We start from the raw sequence: 22440 nt of genomic DNA on the forward strand, positions 1-22440 counted from the left end.
GACTGGAGATCACAAATCACATGATCTGACGCAATCTTTCTCCAGGAACTTTTCGGTTGTCACTCTTGGTATATTCCATTCCTAATACAGGAGTGGCCGTAGTTTGGGTGTGATTCTTTTCGTGGTTTCAATAGCAATACATGTTGCTAAAATACATAGTTTGCTTCAATAACATTGTACTGCCGTTACGGGAATGATCTGAGTAACTTCTGATGTGAGCGTGCGGATGCGTTCACCCCTCTGTTTGGGGACGAATGGTTGGATCCGGTGGAACGCTCTGTTCTGCCCTTTTTGGGGCGCTGTGAAACGTCATCTCAGCTTGTTTGTGCCAAGACTTCAGAGCGAGAAGCGGCAGCCGGGCCTTGGCTCCCGAAAACTGCCTTAGCCTGTCACCCCTGTTTCTTTCTCCGTCCGCCTTGAACCAGGACCATGTCCACTCCGGCCAGGAGAAGGCTCATGAGGGACTTCAAGAGGTGAGTGACCCCCAGCTTACCCACCCCACCTCTATAAGACATCAGGAAACTTTAACGGTGACAGCGGGGGTAAGGGCTACACAGCACGTAAACACCATAATGGGTGATTGTCGACTTCTAGTGTTGATTAGTATTCATGTCGGAGTTCACAGCACCATCTACACTAAACTATAGATGGAGCCTACAGCTGCTTTATGGGGCTGTTCACATGGACTTGTCAAGGGGGATCTGCCTTTTTATTGGCTTGTTCGGGCCCAATGTATGAGACTATGAAGTTGAATATACAGTCTCTGGGCTATAATAATGGATTTTTTTTCATACTTGTAAAATCCATTTCAGCAGTGGGACACGACGTAACAAGGGGAAGTTCCAGCATTTGTGACCCTTTTGGCAGTACAGTTCTTTTTAAACAACCTTTATGAAAGTCTTGTGACCAGTTTCAAAGAGTTTTAGCACCTATGTCAGGGGCTCAGTAAAGCGGTTGTATACTGCAGGACTTTATTTTTTTCTTTCCTGCAAGGTAAAGCTATAATGTGCTAGTATGCATTGCATACTAGCACATTATGTTAAACTTACTATAAAACAAAGCCCTCCCACGCTGAGATGTCAGAGCTGGAGGCTGCTTTCCTCTTCACTCGTCTTGCTTCCAGGTTCGCTGAGGATGCGCACAGGAGCCACAGGGCTCTGCAGAAATGGCATTGGTGGCCGTTCCTTCAGAGCACATGCACCAGTGATGTTACGTTTGGTGCACGTTTGGGAGATATTTACACTTCCTATAGGTAAGGCTTATACAAGTGAAAGGTGCAAACACTTAGGCCCCTTTTACACGAACGGCTGTTCTGCCGCAGTTAAAAGCATGTTTATTTTCTGCTGGAATTCAAGACTCCAGGCACAGCGATCAGCTGCATTTGTACAGTGCGATTAGCTGCGGTTGCGTTTAGCTGCGGCACGATATTGAACGGGGATCCGACTCGAATCCCTGCCAATACTAAGCACTGTGTATGGTATGAATCTTGAGGGGGAACTCCACGCCAAATTTCAAATAAAAAACTGGCATGGGTTCCTCCTCCAAGAGTTCACCAGGCCCTTGGGTCTGCTATGGATTTTAAGGGGAACCCCCGTACGCCGAAAAAACGGCGTGCCCCCCCCCCAAAATCCATACCAAGACCCTTATCTGAGCACGCAGCCCGGCCGGTCAGAAAAGGGGGTGGGGATGAGCCAGCGCCCCCCCTCCTTAACCATACCAGGCCGCATGCCCTCAACATGGGGGGGGGTAGGTGCTTTGGGGCAGGGGGGCGCCCTGTCCCCATTTTGGGGCAGGGGGGCGCCCTGTCCCCATGTTGATGAGGATAGAGCCTCTTCCCGACAACCCTGGTCGTTGTTGGGGCGGGGAGCTTTAATAAGGGAGCCCCCAGATCCCAGCCCCCCACCCTAGGCGAATGATTATTGGGGAACATCGTACCCCTACCCATTCACCTGGAGTAAGAGAAAATGTAAGAAAAAAAAACACACTACACAGGTTTTTAAAGTAATTTATTAGTCAGCTACGGGTGTCTTCCGACTTCTCCGCTCTTCATTCATACCAAACGCAGGTGACAGTGCACTGCGATTACCTATGGTTATTTGCCGATAGCTGCGGTACATCGCAGCTAAACGCATTCAATTCTATTTTTTTCTATTCGCACAAAACCCGCAGGTAACCGCAGCGTGTGAAGGGTGTCCTAGCATTGTGTGCATTGAAGCATTGTGTGCTTCTAGCTGCAGTAAAATTCGCAGATGAAAGCACCAGTCTATCAGTCCGTGTGAAAGGGGCCTTAGAATTCTACTGCAACCCAATTGATACATAGGAAGTCCATAGAGAGTCCATAAAATGTAATAAAAGTCCATACACGAAGAGCTGCCACCACATGGGAATAGAAGGCAGATTCCAGCAAGGCTGAAAAATAGAACAAGGGGGAGAGATGCTTTTAAGTGTAGGAGTAAAAACGATTTAATGGAATCGTACAAATGGAAAGATCTAAAAAGGCACGTCTGTAAGTAAAGGATCCTGAGGGATGTCATTGGTAGAAAGTCAAGGTTCCCCCGCTCCTGTCTCTGCGGAGCACTGGAATCCCCACTGGTCACCGCTGTAAAAGAAAATCGGCCGTACTGTGGAGGAAAGCAGAACGAGGCTTGGTGTGCAGGTGGCCGGAGTGCGACACATTTCCGAGCCTGCGCTTGAGAAAATGGCGTGTCTGGCGCAACATATACATTACGCATGCTCAGAAACGCGTTGCACACTGAAGGTGGGTCGTTGATGTGTCTTCCAGCCTGACAATGACCCAGAACCTACCACCAAGGCAACAAAGGAGTGGCTCAGGAAGAAGCACATTAAGGTCATGGAGTGACATTTCTTCAGTGTTGTCACTTTCTATTTTTTTTTTTTTGTTTTGTTTTAAATAACAAACATGTCATACTTACCTCCGCTGTGCAGTTTGTTTTGCACAGAGTGGCCCTGAACTTCGTCTTCTGGCGTCCCCAGCGGCCCTTGCGGCTCCTCCTGGCATTTGGAAACTCCCTAGGAGAAGCGCTCTCCCAGGGGGTTACCATGCGGGCGTGCTCCTGAATCCAGCATTTGCAGCCATAGACAGAATGCCGGACTCGGCCCTGCCCGTGTCATTGGATTTGATTCACAGCAGCGGGAGCCAATGGCTGCGCTGCTATTAATCTATCCTAACAAAAGCCGAGAACCCTGGCCAGAGAGGTAGAGCGTGTCTCCGGCGGGGGGAACGAATGGGCTCAGGTGAGTAAAATGGGGGGGGCTGCTGAGTGACAGAATTTTTTTTTCTCTAGTCGTCTTCCAGGACAGCCTCTTGAGACCTTGGGCTCCTCCCTCCGGGACAGGAAACACGTACACCCTTTTCTTTAAAGGGCGGTCCTCCAGGTCTCCTCCTCAGTTATTGTGTTTCCTGCCAGAAGGGAAGGAGCACGTTTTAAGGGACTTTTAAAATGCTGGATTTCCCTCTCTGCCTGTTACCTCTCTGCTCCTGTTGGGAAGAGAAGGTCACCGATTCCACTGCTGTCTGGTGCTCAGAGAGAGCGGGAACCCTTGATGGCGGCATTTCCCCCCACTTTCCCCAGTACTTGTGTGCGCTAGGCTTCTGTGGAGGCCAGCGCGGTACAGCAGCGATGGCGGCGAGAGACGCTTGCTTGGCCATGCCGCTCTGCACTTCAGATTTCCTCCTTCCGGAGCGGCGCTGAGGGGCGGGGCGGATGCGTCCCAAAGGGCGGAAGTGCGTCACCGGAACAGCGTCATCAAGGGGCGCTGTCGAAAGTTGGTCCCATTCGATCCTGGCGCGGCAGTGGAAGGAAGGCACACGGAGCGGTGTGTTACAAGGCAGCCGGGCTGCACAAGGACACCAGGACTAATGGAGGAAGCGAGGCTGGCTACAGACTCCGGGTCCACCGGCTTCGGCGTCTCCCAGGTAAGGGGGCGAGGCTGACTCTTGCTTACCTCTGGGGGACCAGGTCTGATAGATCTCAGGATCTTCTCTCCCTCCCTGGGTGGGGAACCTGTGGTGGAGGGATCCCCAGCACTCTTTTTTTTTCACTGACACAAGCACAGTGGTGTATAGTCAGGGGGTATTTTATTTTCTAACGGACTTGCTGTGGTGTTTGTGTTTACTTTCAGATCAAAGCTCAGGACAAAACACCAGTCCAGGCCCCTAAGAGAAAGTGCGCTGTATGTGGGGAAAAATTAGGTTCCAACTGGAAAAAGCCTCTATGTGCAGAGTGCATCTCCAGCTTGGTTAAAGATGACTCTGTGGCGGAATGTCATAAGGTCTTGACATCCGTGAAGGATGAGTTGGCATCCACCTTTAGGTCCTTCAGGGGAATGATGGACCGGGTGCAGATGCCGTCCCCTGTTTATAGGACCTCTAGTGCGCCGTCCCTGGCAACTCCTGTTGGAGGGGACGAGCAAGAGGAGGAAGAAGCAGGAGGGTCTACTCGATCCCAGGCCTCTTCCCAGGTAGACTCTGTGTCTGGCTCTGAGCTAGAGGAAGACTCCTCCAGGGGGACTAGGTACAAGCTGTCTCTGAAAGATGTAGGAGACTTGCTTAAAGCCATTTATGAAACCTTAGAGATCCGAGAGGAACCGGTACAGTTGTCTAAGCACGACCAGCTTTATCAGGGCAGTGCTATAAAGACCAATGTTTTTCCTGTTCACAAGTCGCTCGTGGAAGCAATCTTGTTGGAGTGGGAGCAGCCAGAAAAGAGGCCTTTTTTTGCGGGAAATTTGAAACGAAGATTTCCCTTTGAAGAGGACGCAACGCTTCCCTGGAACAAGGTTCCAAAGTTGGATGCACCCTTGGCCAGGGTTTCAAAAAGAACGGACCTGGCCTTTGATGACCTAGGGTCACTTAAGGATCCTATGGATAAACAGGGTGATATCCTCCTAAAAAGGGCATGGGATGCTTCTACTATTGCGATGAAACCAGCCCTGGCGGCTACTTGCGTAGCCAGAAACTTGGAGTGCTGGCTAAACCAGCTCCAAGCCCATATCACAGCCGGTACTTCCAGGCAACAAATTTTAAAATCCTTGCTCTTGAAGGCGGTTGGCTATTTAGCGGATGCTTCTTGAGTCGGTGAAGCTGGCAGCAAGATCAGCAGCGTTAGCAGCCAGAAGGTCGGTCTGGTTGAAGACCTGGACCGGGGACGCCGCGTCTAAATTAAAACTCTGTGGTTTGCCTTTTTCGGGCGATCATCTGTTTGGTCCTGGTCTCCAAGAAGCATTGGAAAGAACGCAGGACAAGAAAAAGGCCTTTCCCGAAAGAAGGAAGGGAACAAGCGCTTTTTTCAAAGGTTTAAGCAAAACCAGAAAGAGGGAGATTCCCGTCCTAAAAAACACTGGGCAGGCCAGAAGGGACGTGGAAGAGGAGGTATCTTGTTTAACCCTCCTCAGGCTCCCCCACAAATCCCAGTGACGCTCAGGTTCCTGTGGTAGGAAGATTGGGGGAGTTCCTCTCGCAGTGGATAGAATCAACTGCCAGTCCGTTTGTGCAAGATCTCGTAAAAAAAAACGGTTACAGGCTGGAGTTCTCTGCTCCCCCCTCCGGTATTCTTGGTCACCCAACTCCCAAGAGATCGGGAAAAAGCGGAGGCCTTAGGCCTTCTTCTGGGAGACCTCTTAGACCAGAGGGTCCTAACGGAGGTTCCCCGGGAGGAGGAAGGTCAGGGGGTGTATTCACACGTCTTTGTAGTGAAAAAGCCCTCAGGGAAGTGCAGGCTGATATTAAACCTGCGTCCCCTCAACAGGTGGGTCAGGTACAAACGCTTCAGAATGGAATCGATATTTTCGGTGACCAGTCTGATTTTCCCAAACTGCTTTATGGCCACTGTGGACCTAAGAGATGCGTATTTACACATCCCGATTCGCCCGGAATGCCAGAAATTCCTGCGACTAGCGGTGAGGCTGGGTTCAGTCACCAAGCATCTCCAATTTAGGGCCCTTCCCTTTGGACTTTCATCCTCCCCAAGGATATTTACCAAAGTCCTAGCAGAGGCATTGGCACCCCTGAGACTCCAGGGAGTAACAATAATTCCATACCTAGACGACCTGTTGTTTGTAGCCCCGTCAGGTCCTCAGCTAGAGAGCGACCTGAAGGTAGCCTTGTCCTTTCTGCGTTCCTTGGGATGGCTGGTCAACAAGGACAAATCGCAGCTAGTACCGTCCCAGGAGGTAATATATCTGGGATACAGGATTTCCTCGGTAGAGAAAAAGGTTTTCCTTCCCCGGGAAAAGGCTCTCAGGTTGGATCAAGCTGTTGCTCTGCTCCAGACAAATCAGGAGATCAGCATAAGGGAGGTGATGCGAGTTTTGGGCCTGATGTCGGCCTGTTTCCCGGCGGTGCCCTGGGCCAGATCCCATTTGCGCCCTCTTCAGGCGCTCCTGCTCAAACATTGGAATTGGACCTCTCAATGCCCATCCCAAAGAGCATCAAGAGAGATCTATGGTGGTGGCGATCCAGAGAGAACCTAGAGAAGGGCCTTCTCTGGGATCCTCCAGCAGCCCTGGTGCTGACCACCGACGCCCGCAAGGAAGGTTGGGGAGCCCACCTGGGAGAAATTTGGACCCAAGGGCAATGGTCATCCTCAGAGATCCTTCGATCATCAAACCAGAAGGAACTGTTAGCCGTTCTGAGAGCCATTCAGGTTTTCAAGTCCTACCTAGTGGGTCAGCATTTACAAGTCAGAACGGACAATGCTGCCACGGTAGCATATATAAACAAGCAGGGAGGAACAAGGAGTCCAACCCTTCAAGCCACGGCTACACAGATTCTGACCTGGGCAGAGAAGAATCTGGTGCACCTTTCTGCAGTTCACCTAAAGGGTTCTCTAAATACCCTGGCAGATTTCCTCAGCAGACGAACTGTGTGCCAGGACGAGTGGTCTCTAGACCAAGAGGTCGTCGGTCAGATAGTGTCTCTCTGGGGACTACCAGAGGTGGACCTGTTTGCAGCAGAGGGGAACAGGAAGACTACAACGTACTTCTCCATTCACCCACAAGACAGAGCGAAAGGGATAGATGCCTTTGCCCATCCCTGTCAGTTCAACCTGGCATATGCATTTCCCCCAGTACGGCTGATATCCAGGGTGGTTCAAAAGTTCCTCAGAGAAACGACAGACCTAATTTTGGTCACACCGTTCTGGCCCACGCGGCCTGAAACGGCTGGCCCTGTATCCGCCTTGGACGCTTCCAGAGAAAGAGGACCTGTTGTCCATAGGTCCACTCCTTCATCCTCAAATAAAGAGCCTGAGACTAACCGCGTGGTTTCTGAGGAACAACTATTGAAGGCACGTGGCTTTTCAGATAGGGTCGTTGGGACCCTCCTGGAGTGTCGGAAGCCTATAACTAGGGCGATCTACTCGAAAATTTGGAAGAAATTTAATTCCCGGAAGGTACTACAGGGCATGAACCATTCCGACATTCCAGTGGTGCTGGATTTCCTGCAGGCGGGGGTGGACCTAGGCTTATCGGTCAGCACCCTCAAGGTACAGGCGGCTGCCTTAAGTATCTTTTTGGATGTTCCTCTTCAACAAGATCGTTTTGTCAGAAATTTTTTCAAGAGCTTGACGAGGTCTAATCCGACTAGGATCAGAGCCTGCCCCTCTTGGGATCTGTCACTGGTATTGAAGGCTCTTACTAACAAGCCTTTTGAACCACTGGAGGAGTCTTCTCTAAAACATGTTACTCTAAAAACAGCCTTTTTAGTGGCTATAACCTCAGCCAGAAGAGTTAGCGACCTTCAGGCCCTTTCTATTAGGGAGCCCTTCCTAACGGTGTTTGACGACAGGATAGTTCTTAGGACGGACCCCAGTTTCTTGCCAAAAGTGGCATCGACCTTTCATAGGACTCAGGATATTATCCTGCCAACCTTGTTTTCCTCTTCAGACGATGATGAGGGGGAATTCCTGTCCTTATTGGACGTGAAAAGAAGTATTTTATTTTATTTAGGGCTCACAAAGGAGTTTAGGCTTTGACTCCCTTTTCGTTAATTTTTCAGGTGCCCGCAAGGGCCACAGAACGTCAAAGTCCTCTATTGCCAGATGGCTTAGGATTTTAATTATGGAGGCATATAAGTTAGGGGGTAGAGAACCACCTACAGTTAAAGCACATTCTACCCGGGCAGTGGCAGTTTCCTGGGCAGAGAGAGCCGGAGCTTCCCCGGAAGAGATCTGTAAGGCGGCAGCCTGGACTCAACCTTTGCAAGACATTACCGATTGGACCTACTGTCAGACAAAGATCAGGCCTTCGGACGAAGGGTCCTCCAGGCAGTGGTCCCACCCTAAAAAACGAGTAAGTTCTTGCTCCTCATCTCAAGAGGCTGTCCTGGAAGACGACTAGAGAAAAACCGGAGTTAGGCTTACCGGTAACTCTGTTTCTAGGAGTCTTCCAGGACAGCTGGAGTTTTTCCCACCTGGTGTCTATTTAGGAACTGGTATTGTGGTGATGATCTAACGATGTGTTAGTAGATTATGTCTTTCAGGATCTTCTGGTATTTCTCGGGCTAACTGAGGAGGAGACCTGGAGGACCGCCCTTTAAAGAAAAGGGTGTACGTGTTTCCTGTCCCGGAGGGAGGAGCCAAAGGTCTCAAGAGGCTGTCCTGGAAGACTCCTAGAAACAGAGTTACCGGTAAGCCTAACAGCCCCAGACCATTTGTCAGCTTAAAGACCAGAAGTCTTTACAATTTGGCACTGCGCTGCTTTAACTGGTAATTGTGCGGTCATGCAATGTTGTACCCAAACAAAATTTGCGTCCTTTTTCCCCACAAATAGAGCTTTCTTTTGATGGTATATGAACGCCTCTGCAATAAATTTTTTTTTTTTTTTTTTGGGCGATTTAAACAGAAAAAGACTGTACATTTTGGAAAAAAATATATATATATTTTCTACTTTTTGTTATAAGAAAAATCGAATAAATTAAATTTTAGTCATACATTTAGGCCAAAATGTATTTAGCCACATGTCTTGTAAAAAAAAAAAAAAGGCAATGGGGCAGATCCACAGACAGAGTACGCCTTCGGATCTTAGATGCAATACTTCGGCGTCCGCTGGGTGGAGTTCGCATCGTTTTCCGCGTCGGGTATGCAAATTGGCTATTTACGACGATCCACGAACGTACGCGTGGCCGTCGCATTCTTTTACGTCGTTTCTAGTCGGCTTTTTCCGGCGTATAGTTAAAGCTGGTGTTTTGCGACGTATAGTTAGATTTGCCATGTTAAGTATGGCCGTCGTTCCCGCGTTTAATTTGAATTTTTTTTTGCGCAAGTCATCCGTGAATCGGGATGGACGTAAGTCACGTCTATGTTCCTTGCGACGTCATTTAGCGCAATGCACGGCGGTAAATTTAGGGACGGCGCATGCTCAGTTCGTTCGGCGTGGGGACACGCTTCATTTAAATGAAACGCCCCCTAATCGCCAATTTGAATTCCGCGCCGTTACGCCGCTTGAGATGCACTACGCCGCCGTAACTTACGGCGCAAATTCTTTGGGGATTCGAACCAGCAAAAAGTAAGTTACAGCGGCGTAGCGTATCTCGCATACGCTGCGCTGATCTATTTCTATGTGGATCTGCCCCAATAAGTATATATTTATTGGTTTGCGCAAAAGTTATAGCATCTACAAACTAGAATTTTTTTTTTTTTTTTGGAATTTACACAGCTTTTAGTTTATGACTGCCTATCTCATTTCTTGAGGTGCTAAAATGTCAGGGCAGTACAAGACACCCCCAAATGACCCCATTTAGGAAAGTAGGGATGAGCCGAACATCCCCCAGTTCGGGTCGCATCAGAACATTCGAACAGGCAATAAATTTGTTCGAACATCTGAACGCTGTTAAAGTCTATGGGACACGAACTTGAAAAATCTAAAGTGCTAATTTTAAAAGCTTATATGCAAGTTATTGTCATAAAGTGTTTGGGGACCCGGGTCCTGCCCCAGGAGACATGTATCAATGCAAAAAAAGTTTTAAAAACTATTTTTTTTTTGGGAGCAGTGATTTTAATAATGCTTAAAGTGAAACAATAAAAGTGAAATATTCCTTTAAATTTCGTACCTGGGGGAGTGTGTATCGTATGCCTGTAAAGTAGCGCTTGTTTCCCGTGCTTAGAACTGTGCCTGCACAAAATGTAATTTCTGAAGGGGGGGGGGAAAAGTCATTTAAAAGTACTCACGGCTGTAATGAATTATCGGTTCCTGACAATACAGAGAAAAGTCATTGATTGAAAAAATAAATAATGTGTGGGGGTCCCCCCAAATTCAATTACCAGGCCCTTCAGGTCTGGTATGGATATTAAGGGGAACCCCACACCAAAAAAAAATGACCAAAATATATACCAGACCCTTATCCGAGCACGCAACCTAGCAGGCCGTAGGAATAGAGGCGGGGGGGCGAGAGCGCCCCCCGAACCGTACCAGGCCACATGCCCTCAACATGGGGAGGAAGCTTTGGGGTCTGGACCCCAAAGCACCATGTCCCATGTTGATGGGACAAGGGCCTCATCCCCACAACCCTTGCCCGGTGGTTGTGGGGGTCTGCGGGCAGGGGGTTTATCGGAATCTGGAAGACCCCTTTAACAAAAGGTACCCCCAGATCCTGCCCCCCCCGTGTGAATTGATAATGGGTACATTGTACCCCTACCATTTCATAAAGAAAGTGTAAAAAATTGTAAAAAAAACAAAAAAAGCAGACACAGTTGGGATAAGTCCTTTTATTAAAAAAAAAAGAAGATTCCAGCGGTGGTAATCCACTCTCGATCTCCGCTCCAGCAATGTCGGTATCCAGCGATGGATGATCTCCAGGCTCCCAACGATGTCCAGCAAGGAACAGCAGCGATCTTGTCTCCACCGGAGACACCCTGGGAATGACGTTGCGACAGCCTGAATGGTCTTATGTAACTGAGGACGGGGCCACCAGTCATGTGACCCCGTCCCCCTCTGACGCAAGGGGAAACCCCGGATTTCCCAGTGAAGGGTGACCCCACGCCCTCTGATGCAACGGGAAACCTGCGTTACATCAGAGGGGTGTGGGGTCACGTCACTGGGAAAGCCCGGGTTTCAGGTGGCCCCGTCCTCAGTTACATAAGACCTGTCAGGCTGCCGCGATGCTCTCTAGTCCCCCCCCCCCCCCATCTTTTCCTGCAGCCTGACAGGTTGTGTGCTCGGATAAGGGTCTGGTATGGATTTTTGGGGGAACTCCACACCATTTTCTTATTTGGGGGGGGGGGGGGGAGTCGTTTTAAATTTTTTTTTTCAGAAATGACATTTTGTGCAGGGACAGTTCTAAGCACAGGGAAAACCAGCGCTACTTTACAGGCATACTTTACACCCCCCCCCCCCCCAGGTAGGAAATTTAAAGGAATATTTCACTTTTATTGTTTAACTTTAAGCATTATTAAAATCACTGCTCCCCAAAAAAATGACGTTTTTAAAACTTTTTTTTGCATTGATACATGTCCCCTGAGGCAGGAACCAGGTCCCCACTTTTTATCATAATAACTTGCATATAAGCCTTTAAAATGAGCACTTTAGATTTCTCCCATAGAATTTTACAGGGTGTTCCACGGCTTTTCGAATTTGCCGTGAACACCCCAAATTGTTTGCTGTTCGGCGAACAGGCAATGTTCGAGTTGAACATGAGTTCTATTCGAACTCGAAGCTCATCCCTATTAGAAAGAAGACACCCCAAGGAAATTGCAGAAAGGCATGTTGAGCCCATTGAATATTTAAAAAAAAAAAAAAAAAAAAAAATCCAAAAAGTTGTCACTAAATTATATATTGCTCACATATGCCATGGTTATATGTGGAATTGCACCCCAAAATACATTTTGCTGCTTCTGAGTACGGGGATACCACCTGTGTGGGACTTTTTCAGAGGCTAGCCTTCAGGATTTCCTAGGGGGCGCAAATTTTTGATTTCACTCCTCACTACCTATCACAGTTTTGAAGGCTAACCACCCCCCCCCCCCCCCCAATGACCCCATTTTGGAAAGTAGACACCCAAGCTATTTGCTGAGAGCAATGTTGAATCCATGAAATATTTTAAGTTGTGGGAATATAACTTTTTTTTTTTTTTTTTTTTTTTTTGCACAAAGTTGTCACTAAATGATATATTGCTCAAACATGCCATGGGCATATGTGGAATTACATCCCAAAATACATTCTGCTGCTTCCCCTGAGTATGGGGATACCACATGCGTGGGACTTTTTAGGAGCCTAGCCCTTGCTCACATATGCCATGGTTATATGTGGAATTGCACCCCAAAATACATTTGGGCCCCGAATTCCAAGCACCGCCTTCAGGATTTCTAAGGGCGTAAATTTTTGATTTCACTTCTCACTATCACAGTTTCGAAGGCCAAAAAATGCCAAGATGGCACAACCCCGCCCCCCCCCCCCCCAAATGACCCTATTTTGAAAAGGAGACACCCCAAGCTATTTGCTCAGAGGACTGGTGAGTATTTTACAGCTCTCATTTGTTTTTGAAAATGAAGAAGGGGGGGGGGGGGAAATATATATTTTTTCAATTTTCAAAACTTTGTGACAAAAAGCGAGATCTGCAAAATACTCACCATACCACTCAGCAAATAGCTTGGGGTGTCTACTTTCTAAAATGGGGTCATTTGGGGGGGGGGGGGGGGTTGTGCAATCTGGGCATTCCATGGCCTCCAAAACCGTGATAGGCAGTGAGGAGTGAAATCAAACATTTACAGCCTTAGCCTGAAGGAGGTGCTTGGTTTTTTTGGGGTCCCATACGCGGCAAGTCTTCCAAAAAGTCTTACATGTGGTATCGCCGTACTCAGGAGCAGTAACAGAATATATTTTGGGGTGTAATTCCACATATGCCCATGGGATTTTTGAGCAATATATCATTTAGTGACAACGTTGTGCAAAAAAATATATATATGTGTCTCTTTCCTGCAACTTGTGTCAAAATATAAAATCTTCCATGGACTCGACATGCCTCAGCAAATAGCTTGGGGTGTCCACTTTTCAAAATGGGGTCATTTGGGGGGGGGGGGTTTGAACTGTCCTGGCATTTTATGGACAAGAGGCTTATGGTTTTTTTTTTTTGCAAGGAAAGTATGTTGAACCCCTAAACATTATATTATATTTTTTTTTTTTAAAGCAAAGGCCCTACATATTAAAATAGTGGGTGTTGCATTTTTTTTTCCCACACAGTATTTGCGCATTTTTTTTACCAACGCATTTTGGGGAAAAAAAATCACACTTTTTTTTTTTTATTTTAATGCACTAAAACACACTATATTGCCCAAATGTTTGAAAAAAAAAAGATGATCTTTGGTCGAGTACATGGATACCAAAAACGATATGCTTTAAAATTGCGCACAAACGCGCAGTGGTGGCAAACTACATACATTTTTAACTACTTAAGACCCGGACCATTATGCAGATAAAAGACCTGGCCCCCTTTTGCGATTTGGCACTGCGTCGCTTTAACTGACAATTGCGCAGCCCTGCGACGTGGCTCCCAAACAAAATTGGCTTCCTTTTTTTTTCTCACAAATAGAGCTTTCTTTTGGTGGTATTCGATCACCTCTGCGGTTTTAATTTTTTGTGCTATAAACAAGAATAGAGCGACAATTTTGAAAAAAAATCAATATTTTTTACTTTTTTGCTATAAGAAATATCCCCCAAAAATCTATAAAAAAAACCTTTATTTTTCCTCAGTTTAGGCCAATACGTATTCTTCTACATATTTTTGTTAAAAAAAAAATCGCAATAAGCGTTTGGTTTGCACAAAAGTTATAGCGTTTACAAAATAGGTGATAGTTTTATGGCATTTTTATTAAAATATATATATATATATATATATATAATTTTTTTTAATAGCAATGGCGGCGATTTAGCTTTTTTTTTTTTTTTTTTCCCCCCGTGACTGCGACATTATGGTGGACACATTTTTGGGACCATTGTCATTTTCACAGCAAAAATTGCTATAAAAATGCACCGATTACTGTGAAAATGACAATGGCAGTGAAGGGGTTAACCACTAGGGGGCGCTAAAGGGTTTAGTGTGCCCTAAGGGAGTGATTCTTACTGTAGGGGGGCGTGGCTGGACGCGTGACATCACTGATCGTCGTTCCCTATGACAGGGAACAGACGATCAGTGACAAGCCACAGAGAAGAACGGGGAAGGTGTGTTTACACACGCCGCTTCCCGTTCTTCAGCTCCTGTGACCCGATCGCAGGACACCGGCGGCGATCGGGTCCCGCAGGCACGGTCGTGGAGCTTCGGACCAGGTCGCGAGCGCGCCCCACGGCTGGGCACTTAAAGGGCAATGTACCTGTACGTGCTTGTGCCGAGCCTTGCCATTCTGCCAATGTATATCGGCATTAGGCGGTCCTCAAGTGGTTAAAAGCTTTTACAGGTTATCATTTTAGATTTACAGAGAAGGTCTACTGTTAAAATACTGCCCTCGATCTGATCTTCGCGGTAATGCCTTACATGCATGATGCAATTGCTGTTTACATATGACGCCAGACCGACGCTTGTGTCCGCCTTTGCGCGTGGGGGGGGGGGGGGGGACAGGGGTGTGTTTTTTTTTATTGAGGCTTTATATAGGCCTCTTATAACGTCTCAGTCCCAGCATGCTCCGGGTGGCGACGACATAATTACCTTGCCTCCTTATGTTGTCACTACCCGGAGCATGCTGGAACTGTGATGTCATTAAAGGCCTATATAAATCATCGCGCACTGCACACCTCTGCGGGAAAGGAGTGTTGAGTCAACATCAGAGAAGAGGGAAGAAGGCGACGCAGAAGACCGGGCTACCGCTGGTAAAAAAGCCGGAAGAAGACAGCGGAGGTGCCCGGCAGAAGGGAGAAAGAACCGAGGAGTGCGGAGACGACACCGGAGAGCAGGAGAAGTCGAAGGAAGACCCCGGAGAGCGGAGAAGTTGGAAGAAGACCCCACGAGCTGACTAATAAATGACTTTAAAAACCTGTGTAGTGTTGTTGTTTGTTTTTTTTTAACACTTTTTTTTCTCCAGGTGAATAAATAGGGGTACGATGCACCCCATACTCATTCACTTAGGGGGGGGGGGGGCCCTTATTAAAGGGGGCTCTCGGATTCCGATAAGCCCCCCCCGCCCGCAGACCCTACGGGAAGAGGCTCTGTCCTCATCAACGTGGAGACACGGTGCTCGCTCGTCCCCACTCCTTTCCTGGCCAGGTGGCGTGCTCGCATAAGGGTCTGGTATGGATTTTGGGGCGCAGGGGGCTGCATTTTTTTCAGCGTAGGAGGCTTCTCCTTACAATCTATATTAGACCCAAGGGCCTGGTATGGTCCTGGAGGGGAACCCATGCCGTTTTTTTTATTTGAAATTTTGAGTGGAGTTCCCCCTCATGATTCATACCAAACCGTGTTTGGTATTGGCGGGAATCCAAGTCGGATCCATGTAATTTCTATCTCGCGCTCGCTGGAATGTGCTTTTCCTATTGCAGCGAGTGCGAGATGTCGGCACCCTGTCGCCGAGAACCAGCGCGATGCGGTCGTGCTGGAAACACATTCTCACGGACAGGTAGTGTAGCAAAGCCAATTGAAATATACAGACACTTTTTTTTGTACCAGCGTCTGACCTTACGGGCAACTAGGTACAGTGCCAACAACTGGTCGTTGAGGTCCACCCCTCCCATATAGTGGTTATATTCGTGGACATAGAGGGGTTTTTCCACAACACCAGTCGCCGTACAAATTTGGACTGTCGTATCTGCGTAAAGGGAGGAAAGAACAAAAACATTCTTATTATCCCTCCACTTCACAGCAAACAAATTATTACACCTTGAGCAGGCTCTCTCCCCCACCCTAAGACGGGAATCTACAAGCCACTGGGGTAAGCCCCGGCGATTAGGTCGCACGGTGCCACATGCGCCAGTTTACTGATCAAACAAGTGACTAAAAAGTGGCATGCTCATGTAGTAATTGTCCACATACAAATGGAACCCCTTTTTGAATAAGGGTAGCGTCAAGTTCCATACTATCTTGCCAGTGCTCGCTATGTAATCTGGGCAGTTCTCCATCTCTGTGACTATCTTTTCCCTTATAAACCATAAAACTATAGATATAGCCTGTGGATCTTGACCTCGTAGCTGGCACGCTTGCTGGGAAGGTACTGTTTGAAATACAGACGGACAGAATATTTTATCAGGGACTCATCAACGCAGACAACTTTCCTGACATTTTCTTGCATCCTACAGCAAAAGCCATGGTCTGCAGAGAGCTTCAAAAGCATCAGAGGGATCTCCTTGCTAAAAGATATCAGTCAGACGGGTACAAAAGAATTTCCAAGGCATTAGATATACCATGCAAACACAGTCGAGACCGTCCTCATCAAGTGGAGAAAATATGGCACAACCAAGAACTGGACGTCTCTCCAAATTGATAAAAAGACAAGAATAAAACTGGTCAGGGAGGCTGCCAAGAGGCCTACAACAACATTAAAGGAGATGCAAGAATATCTGGCAAGTACTGGCTGTGTGGGACCTGTGAAAACAATCTCCAGTATTTTTCATGTCTGGGCTATGGGGTAGAGTGGCAAGATGGAAGCCTTTTCTTACGAAGAAAAACATCTAAGCCCAGCTAAATTTGACAAAAACACATCTGAAGTCTCCCAAAAGCATGTGCGAAAATGACTTATGGTCAGATGAAAAAAAGGTTGAACTTTTTTGCCATAATTCCAAAAAATATATTTGGCGCAAAAACAACACTTCACATCACCAAAAGAGCTCAATACCTACAGTGAAGCATGGTGGTGGCAGCATCATGCTTTGGGGCTGTATTTCTTCAGCTGGAACAGGGGCCTTAGTCAAAGTAGAGGGAATTATGAACAGTTTAAAATGCCAGTCAATATTGACACAAAACCTCAAGGCTTCTGTCAGAAAGCGGAACATGAAGAGGAATTTCATTTTTCAGCATAACAACGACCCAAAGCATACATCCAAATCAATAAAGGAATGGCTTCACCAAAAGAACATTAATGTTTTGGAATGGCCCAGCCAGAGCCCAGGCCTGAAATTGATTGGAAATCTGTGGGGTGATCTGAAGAGGGCTGTGCACAGGAGGTGCCCTCGCAATCTGACATATTTGGAGTGTTTATGCAAAGGAGTGGGCAAATATTGCCAAGTGAAGATGTGCCATGCTGATAGACTCATACCCAAAAAGACTAAGTGCTGTAATAGGTTTAAAGGGTGCTTCAACAGTATTTGGTTAAGGGTGTGCACACTTATGCAACCATATTATATTTTTTTTATTGTTGTTTCCCTCCACCTAAAAGATTTATGTTTGTTCAACTGAGTTGTACAGTTTATAGGTCACATTAAAGGTGATAAAAGTTATGAAATGATTTATCTTTGTCTAAATTTGTTTTTGTATCACAGAAACCTTTCATTTTAACAGGGGTGTGTAGACTTTTTATATTCACTGTGTGTGTGTGTGTGTGTGTGTGTGTGTGTGTGTGTGTGTGTGTGTGTGTTTGAGGATATACTTCCAGCTCCAGCCACAGCATACAGTACAGACCAAAAGTTTGGACACACCTTCTCAATCAAAGAGTTTTCTTTATTTTCATGACTATGAGAATTGTAGATTCACACTGAAGGCATCAAAACTATGAATTAAAACATTCTAGGTTCTTCAAAGTAGCCACCTTTTGCAGCAGACACATCTCTAGAACTGTTAAGAGGAGACTGTGTGAATCAGGCCTTCATGGTAGAATATCTTGCTAGGAAACCACTGCTTAAAGGCAACAAGCAGAAGAGACTTGTTTGGGCTAACGAACACAAGGAATGGACATTAGACCAGTGGAAATCTGTGCTTTGGTCTGATGAGTCCAAACTTGAGATCTTTGGTTCCAACCCCCGTGTTTTTGTGCGACGCAGAAAAGGTGAACATGCCTGGTTCCCACCGTGAAGCATGGAGGAGGAGGTGTGATGGTGCTTTGCTGGTGACACTGTTGGGGATTTAATCCAAATTGAAGGCATACTGAACCAGCATGGCTACCACAGCATCTTGCAGCGGCATGCTATTCCATCCGGTTTGCATTTAGTTGGACCATCATTTTATTTTTCAACAGGACAATGACCCCAAACACGCCTCCAGGCTGTGTAAGGGCTATTTGACCAAGAAGGAGAGTGATGGGGTGCTGCGCCAGGTGACTACCTCTTGAAGCTCATCAAGAGAATGCCAAGAGTGTGCCAAGCAGTAATCAAAGCAAAAGGTGGCTACTTTGAAGAACCTAGAATATGAAATGTATTTTATTTTTATATTTAGTTTTGATGCTTTCAGTGTGAATCTACAATTGTCATAGTCATGAAAATAAAGAAAACTCTTTGAATGAGAAGGTGTGTCCAACCTTTTGGTCTGTACTGTATGTACACCCCCAGCTGCTTCCTTTGCAGCTAAAGAGTGAGCAGTTGGGGGTGGTAAAAACGAAGCCAAAGCGTGTTTTTTTTCTTTCTTTTTTTTTACCGCCCCCTCGACCCCACATGTGAACAAGCCCTTGGTTCACATCTTTGTAGCTGCGTGCTGATAGGGCAGCAAATTAATTTCAGTGAGCTGCCCCGCAGAAACGCCACAAAATAATTCATATATATTGCGCACACACACACACTGCCAATGCATTAATACAATTAGTGACATCTCTGTGGGTCTAGGAAAAGAGCAGTGTGTTTTGTCTGTTTTTTTGCACGCACTCAATGAATCACAGTAATGTGAACCAAGCCTGAGACTGGGGTGCCCCGAGACTGAAAATACTTTTCAAGGGCACCCGCATTGAAAAAGGTTGAAAAACACTGACCTAGATCCTACACAGACACATCATTTACATTTGCATTTTCTAGACAAGCAGTAGATGCACTTCAAAGGCTCATGCACATGGATGCAGAGGTCCATACACCTTGGGCCAGATTCATGAAGACTTACGACGGGCGTATCAGTAGATACGCCGTCGTAAGTCCGAATCCCCACCGTCATATATTTAAGCGTATTCTCAAACTGAGATACGCCTAAATGTTGCTAAGATACGACCGGCGTAAGTCTCCTATGCCGTCGTATCTTAGCTGCATATTTACGCTGGCTGCTAGGGGCGTGTACGGTGATTTACGCCTAGAATATGTAAATCAGCTAGATACGCCTTTTCACGAACGTATGCCCGGCCGTCGCAGTAAAGATACGCTGTTTACGTAAGGCGTTTTTAGGCGTAAAGATAAACCACCAAAAAGATGGCATAAGATACGAAGAAAGAGGATGGATAGCCGCACTCCAATGACCAAACGGTTGTCTTTTATTCAAAAACACACAGCAAGTACATCACTTCACAAGGTGCAACAAAGGAACAGGTAGATGGCCGACGCGTTTCGCACTGAGCTAGTGCTTAATCATGGCCATGATTAAGCACTAGCTCAGTGCGAAACGTGTCGGCTATCTACCTGTTCCTTTGTTGCACCTTGTGAAGTGATGTACTTGCTGTGTTTTTTTGAATAAAAGACAACCGTTTGGTCATTGGAGTGCGGCTATCCATCCTCTTTCTTCGTATCTTATGCATGGTCAGTGCATTGCCAGCACCCACGGTATCCTGAGTCAGTCCATCTCTACATAGTGACCCACCTGGAGCGGTGATCCCTTCTCTTACCAAAAAGATGGCGCAGCCAATGTTAAGTATGGACGTCGGAACCGCGTCAAATTTTTCACGTTTTACGTCGTTTGCGTAAGTCGTCCGTGAATGGGGCTGGGCGTAAGTTACCTTTACGTCAAAACCAATGAGTCTTTGCGGCGTAATTTGGAGCATGCGCACTGGGATACGTCTACTGACGTCGCTTGCGCCGTTCGTTAGAAACGTCAAATACGTGGGGTCACGAGTATTTAGCATAGAACACGCCCCCAACCAGCCTATTTTGAGTTACACTACGCCGCCGTAAGTTAGAGCGCAACTTCTTTGTGAATACAGGACCTGCCGCTCTAACTTAAGGCGGCGTAGTGTATCTGAGATACGCTACGCCCGCCTATAGATGGGCACATCTCTGTGAATCTAGCCCCATGTGTTTATGCTCCCGGCAGTGACTTGTTCTGTGCTGTCAGCAACCTGTTAATAATAAATGACAGGAACAGCTGTATGGATCTTCCCACATATGAACATTTTTATCCGTTCAGGAATGGATGAACAGGCTCTAGACATGGCATGTTTGCCACTGATTGCTGGTACCTGAAGATGGAGCTCATTATCCTTCCAGTGAGATTCAGAGCAATGCTGAATATCCCATATCTTGCAAAAAGACACTCCTGCACTTTACCAGGGCTTCTTCTGAGATTTATATACTCAGCATTTTCTGGGATCTCCCCTGAAGGATGGGGATCTCACAATCTGAGGTATGCAATTCGGGTTTTTCTTTTTTCGAGCAGCAGCTGTTCATGATCAAGGAGGGGTCATCCTATATTAAATGTTTTTTTGCATTTTACTGAAATGTTCACTTTAATTTAAAATGTATATTTCTCTTGTGTTCATGGACGGACACAGCAGATTATGTTGACAATAGGGTATTTCCCTTCTATCAGGAGAGCACTAGGCAGAAACATTGTTAAAGTGTCAATACAACCTTAAACTGTACAGTACCGCCCAGGAGGCGATCCCTCTGGGCACAACCCCTCTCCCTGCATACAGCAGCTTCAGTTTTTTATTCTGCCTAGCATAGGAGTTGGACCTGGCTCCCTATGGGCCCTTGGTCTGGGAGTTTGTTTATGCTTTTCGTATGCTTTTTCAGTTTTTTTTTTTTTTTTTTTCCTCTGCTACAATCCTGAGATCTGCTATCAACTGCGGACTGGGCGACAGGCTGGATGTCCTAGATCCTTGTAGTCACCCCAGTTTTCGGCCAACGAGCGTGTGCAGGCCTCTAGCTATGCACTGGGTCTGCCACGACATGCCCCATTTTATCAGAATAGGGTACTCACCAAGGCCTAGATATCGAGAGCGGTTCGCTGTTGCGACTAAGCGCAGTCTGCCCCCTGGAGGTGGTACAGAGGGTGGATGGCACAAAGGCTTAAGCTACCAGCAGGCACGGTAAAGCTTGCAGTGAAGTCCTGTAGAACTGGAGCAGGGACCGATGGGTATCGGGATCCAGCAGGAGAAGTCGGGTAGAAAGTGTGGAACAGCTGAGGATCAAACACAGGTAAGCAGACAATCCACATAAATCAACCCACAAGGGCAGGTAAGACCATATACAACAATGTTGGATGAACAAAAATCCTTTTGCTCTAAAGGCAGAACTTATCTACAATTGTTCATCCAACGTTGTTGTATATGGTCTTACCTGCCCTTGTGGGTTGATTTATGTCGGATGAACGATTTGCCTTAGGCAACGTTTTGGCCAGCACTTATCAAGGGTGTTAAGAATATGCACAGCGTCCCCCGGCATTTTGCTGATCACCATAACAAAAATCTACCACTGGACTTTCAGTCTGGGTCATCGAGCAAATTCCCAATACGATTACACCGGCTGAACACTTCAAAAAATGATGTGTCCGTGAGACGTTTTGGATTTATTGCCTTGACGTTCTCTCGCCTGGTGGCCTAAACTAAGGAATAGAAATAGTGACTGTATTATAGCAATCTATGAACTAGTCATTACTACTCATAATTGGATTTTATATGCTATTACTTTTTTTATCCATCGATTCACTCATTATTTATACATCTTTGTCATTTTTTTTACTGCAGGTCTAATATATATATATATATATATATATATATATATATATATATATATATATATATATATATATATATAATTAGTGGGGATCGAGTTAATTAATTAATTGATTTAATAAGTCATTGGTTTACCTGAGATGCACTATCATCATTAATAACCTACCTCACAATGATACTGATATCGTATCCTTCATAATGTACAGGGAGTGCAGAATTATTGGGCAAGTTGTATTTTTGAGGATTAATTTTATTATTGAACAACAACCATGTTCTCAATGAACCCAAAAAACTAATTAATATCAAAGCTGAATATTTTTGGAAGTAGTTTTTAGTTTGTTTTTAGTTTTAGCTATTTTAGGGGGATATCTGTGTGTGCAGGTGACTATTACTGTGCATAATTATTAGGCAACTTGACAAAAAAAATATATATACCCATTTCAATTATTTATTTTTACCAGTGAAACCAATATAACATCTCAACATTCACAAATATACATTTCTGACATTCAAAAACAAAACAAAAACAAATCAGTGACCAATATAGCCACCTTTCTTTGCAAGGACACTCAAAAGCCTGCCATCCATGGATTCTGTCAGTGTTTTGATCTGTTCACCATCAACATTGCGTGCAGCAGCAACCACAGCCTCCCAGACACTGTTCAGAGAGGTGTACTGTTTTCCCTCCTTGTAAATCTCACATTTGATGATG

At 46.2% G+C, this 22440-nt stretch overlaps 1 protein-coding gene across 1 annotated transcript in view; it reads left to right on the forward strand.

Moving 5' to 3' along the window:
- Positions 1–248: 248 nt before the first annotated feature.
- LOC120932431 (ubiquitin-conjugating enzyme E2 B) overlaps positions 249–22440 on the forward strand; it is a 210042-nt gene continuing 187850 nt past the window's right edge. The window contains exon 1 of the mRNA XM_040344783.1: positions 249–473. Coding sequence (XP_040200717.1) covers positions 430–473 — 44 coding nt within the window. The 5' untranslated portion in view covers positions 249–429. The remainder of the gene's footprint in view (positions 474–22440) is intronic.

Source organism: Rana temporaria, chromosome 3 (assembly GCF_905171775.1).
Source record: "Rana temporaria chromosome 3, aRanTem1.1, whole genome shotgun sequence".
Classification (NCBI taxonomy): domain Eukaryota; kingdom Metazoa; phylum Chordata; class Amphibia; order Anura; family Ranidae; genus Rana; species Rana temporaria.